The sequence below is a fragment of the Perissodus microlepis genome, chromosome 7 (assembly GCF_051167445.1).
Source record: "Perissodus microlepis isolate ML-2025 ecotype Zambia chromosome 7, ASM5116744v1, whole genome shotgun sequence".
NCBI classification, from domain to species: domain Eukaryota; kingdom Metazoa; phylum Chordata; class Actinopteri; order Cichliformes; family Cichlidae; genus Perissodus; species Perissodus microlepis.
The window spans coordinates 41,114,002-41,117,085 of NC_140467.1; the positions used below are offsets into that span (position 1 = coordinate 41,114,002).

The window sequence follows — 3,084 nt, forward strand, 5'->3', positions numbered from 1 at the left end:
GGTGTGTTTGTAGTTCCTGTCTGACATTGCAAAAGTATTGAATCATTGCTCTGCAGAGGACCAATAAAGCATGACTGGCTTTATGACAAACTTTAGAGGAAGGTCTGACTAATGCATTGTTTGCATTTCAGTGTTGAAACTTTATTATTCACAGCTACATTACTCGTGGCTGACACCTACAAATCTGCTTAAAGTGAATAAAACCATTTCTGGTAACAATCTAAATGCCCAAAGTCTGGGCCACCTACACATTGCACCCATAGGAGGTGCTCTGTTACAGAAATGCATGCCTTTGAAGCTTTGTTATTTTAAGTTTGCCATTTTAACATGGACTAGCCTACGGTGCTTTTTCGCTTCTTTAATATAGTGCTGTATGTAGGCTGATAACCAAAACGTCTTTTTTGGTTGTAACAACAATATAAAGATATATTCAGTCATTGTCTTTGCAAGCTTTTGAGAAAACCTGATTAGTTTTTAAGGGAAAAAAAACTTAACCTGTAAACCTTGGGTTTTAATGTTTACGTGGAAAACCGTAATACCATAATGTTGGTGTGGCCGGTAGTAATCATTAAAAAAAAAAAAAAACACACACACAACCCAATTGTATTGTATCCTTCGGGATTCACATCATGGCTGCTGATCTAAGTTTGCCCACAGGCTGATCATTTAGATTAAAATGCTGCCTTCACTGTCTTTCATCTATATTTTAAATCGGTATATCGCTACATGCCGAACAGACATGTGTAATATAGGAATGAATAACAACAATTAAAGGTTTACATAAAACTTAGCAGTACTTGCCGTAGCATTCACGCAAGTCCTGATGGTCGTCGTAAAAATACTCAGCATCGCCAGAATTGGAATTTTTGTCTGTTATGTATCTGTGATATTTAAAGACTTTATTTCTAATTCTTCGAACAAAATTCGTCATGAATACAAATATTAGTGACCATTGTTACATATGGGCAACACGTGAAACAATAAATCTTTTTTTTTTTTTTTAAACATATAGATGTTAATAATCAATGCGTGGTGATGGTCATGAAGACTTTTGTTCAGAATGGCCCAACCATTAAGGAGGATGTAGTAATAATAATAATAATAATAATAATAATAATAATAATAATAATAACTTTATTTGTAATATTTATGATGCATAAAGACATCTCTACATGCATACGCTATAAATACACTTGCTATATCATAGCAAGAAGATATTTATCAAATCATTTTTATTTATTGCCCCAAGTGGTCTGTCAGTGAACTGCAGTTTAACCCCTGATATTTACGGGTGAATATGGTGTAATAAAAAAATTTTTCCAATAGAAATGGTTGTTTATATCTGCATTAACTGTTAGTTTCTTTTTTTTTTCCAGCTTCATGTAAACTTCAGTGCACAAAATCCTAAATTATTGAATATTTTGCATAATTTGGGGAATTGCATATTCATATCTGAATGATTTTTAAGTTGTGTTATTAGTTAGCTTAGCTTAAAGTCTGGAAGCGGTCTCTCTGTTCAAAGTTTTGTTTGGGCAGAAACTAAACTGATTGTAGGGAAAGGGGGAAATTCAGGGAATCTTCAGGAAGTCACTTCGTCAGATCTTGGACATCTAATGAAGCAACTTCATTTAAATTTTTAAGTTCCTTCTGGCAAGACTCCATGGGTGGAGCAAATGGCTAAATGCATAGTAGTCTAAAGTCACGTTAGGGTTTCACTTAGAAACCTCCGACGTGGAGTTGCCCTCATTTAGTAGGTTGAGGTCCAAAGTGTACTTTGGAGTCACATAGATAAACTTTGTCTTCACCTTTGTGATAAATACCACTGTGCAACAGATTCCCATCGGTGACTTTGACTTGACCTGCTCAGTCTGCCAAACCTTACGCCTTAGTCAATAAAGTAACAAATTAATGAATTATTCAGAAGGTAACTCCTCCCCAACCCAATTAAAACCTTTAATACAGGCGTAGCTCACAAACCAAGCCTGCAGCAAAACAGCCCCAGTCTTGAACGTCATCTGTAAGCAGCATGAGGACTCTCCAGGAAAAAATTATCATCCTTTCTGTTTTTCTGTCTTTGTTATGTGTCGTTCAGGTAAGTTATTTATTGTTTGTTGAACTTTCATGGAAATATTTTTTTTTCTAATCAGTGTTTTATATGACAAAGCTAAAGGATCAAGTATTTGCCTTTACAGGTTCATTCAATGCCTGTGCCTGACGAGTGGCATGGCTTAATTCAGCGAACCAAACGTTCACTGTTGTGGCGCTGGAACAGTCTGAAGCCTGTCGGTGCCAGCTGCAGGGATCACCTAGAGTGTGGCACAAAATACTGCAGGTACAGCTGAAGCTTAAATATTTCATGGCAGTCCATCGGTTTACCTGTCTTCCTGATACTCCTGATCATTTTTTGACTATTTTACATTAACTCTGTGTAGCTCTTAAATGTCAAACTCAGCATCATATTCTTTTAAAAAAAAAACAGTTTTCATAGTGTGTTCATTACTATGCTGTACATAGGCAGTGTGAAGGTGTGTACACGTGTATTTTGCATGCATGGTCTGGATAAAGTCAAAGGGTAATAATGGTGCAATCATTCTTATCTTTACAGGAAAAATATCTGTTCTTTCTGGATCACCACCTGAAAAAGAGATGCACAAACACCATCAGAATCTACAAAACAGACATCTGCTTTATGGACCACAACTGCCTGTTTTGTTTTGTTTTCTAAAACCTGCCCGCTCCTTTATTCTGGCTCCAACATTCATTCTGAGCAATCAGATCTTTTTCCACCGCGCTGCGTCAAAAACAAAGCTGTAAAATCCAGGCATGCATAACCAATCAAATGGCGCCACCTTAAGTGATTTGTCTAAAACACTGCTGCACATCACACAAGCTGTGTAATCTGAATGTGTTTTATAAGAAAATATAAATATCCATGCAAAGTTTGAGCCGCTCTGGGTTTATTGGTTCAAGGTTGTTGCTGTTGTTTTGTTTTGTTTTTTTAAAGAGATTTTTTTATGTATTTATTTGTAAATATTGTAAATAATGTAAAAAAAATTCAAATATACTATACATTTTTTTTCAAGA

At 35.7% G+C, this 3,084-nt stretch overlaps 1 protein-coding gene across 1 annotated transcript; it reads left to right on the plus strand.

Annotated features, from left to right (window-relative positions):
- Positions 1 to 106: 106 nt before the first annotated feature.
- LOC146383674 (liver-expressed antimicrobial peptide 2) lies at positions 107 to 3,084 on the plus strand. Its single transcript, XM_084935069.1, has 3 exons — positions 107 to 2,092; positions 2,193 to 2,332; positions 2,606 to 3,084. Exons 1-3 carry the CDS (start codon positions 2,027 to 2,029, stop codon positions 2,637 to 2,639), a joined length of 240 nt encoding a protein of 79 aa, XP_084791195.1. The 5' UTR covers positions 107 to 2,026; the 3' UTR covers positions 2,640 to 3,084.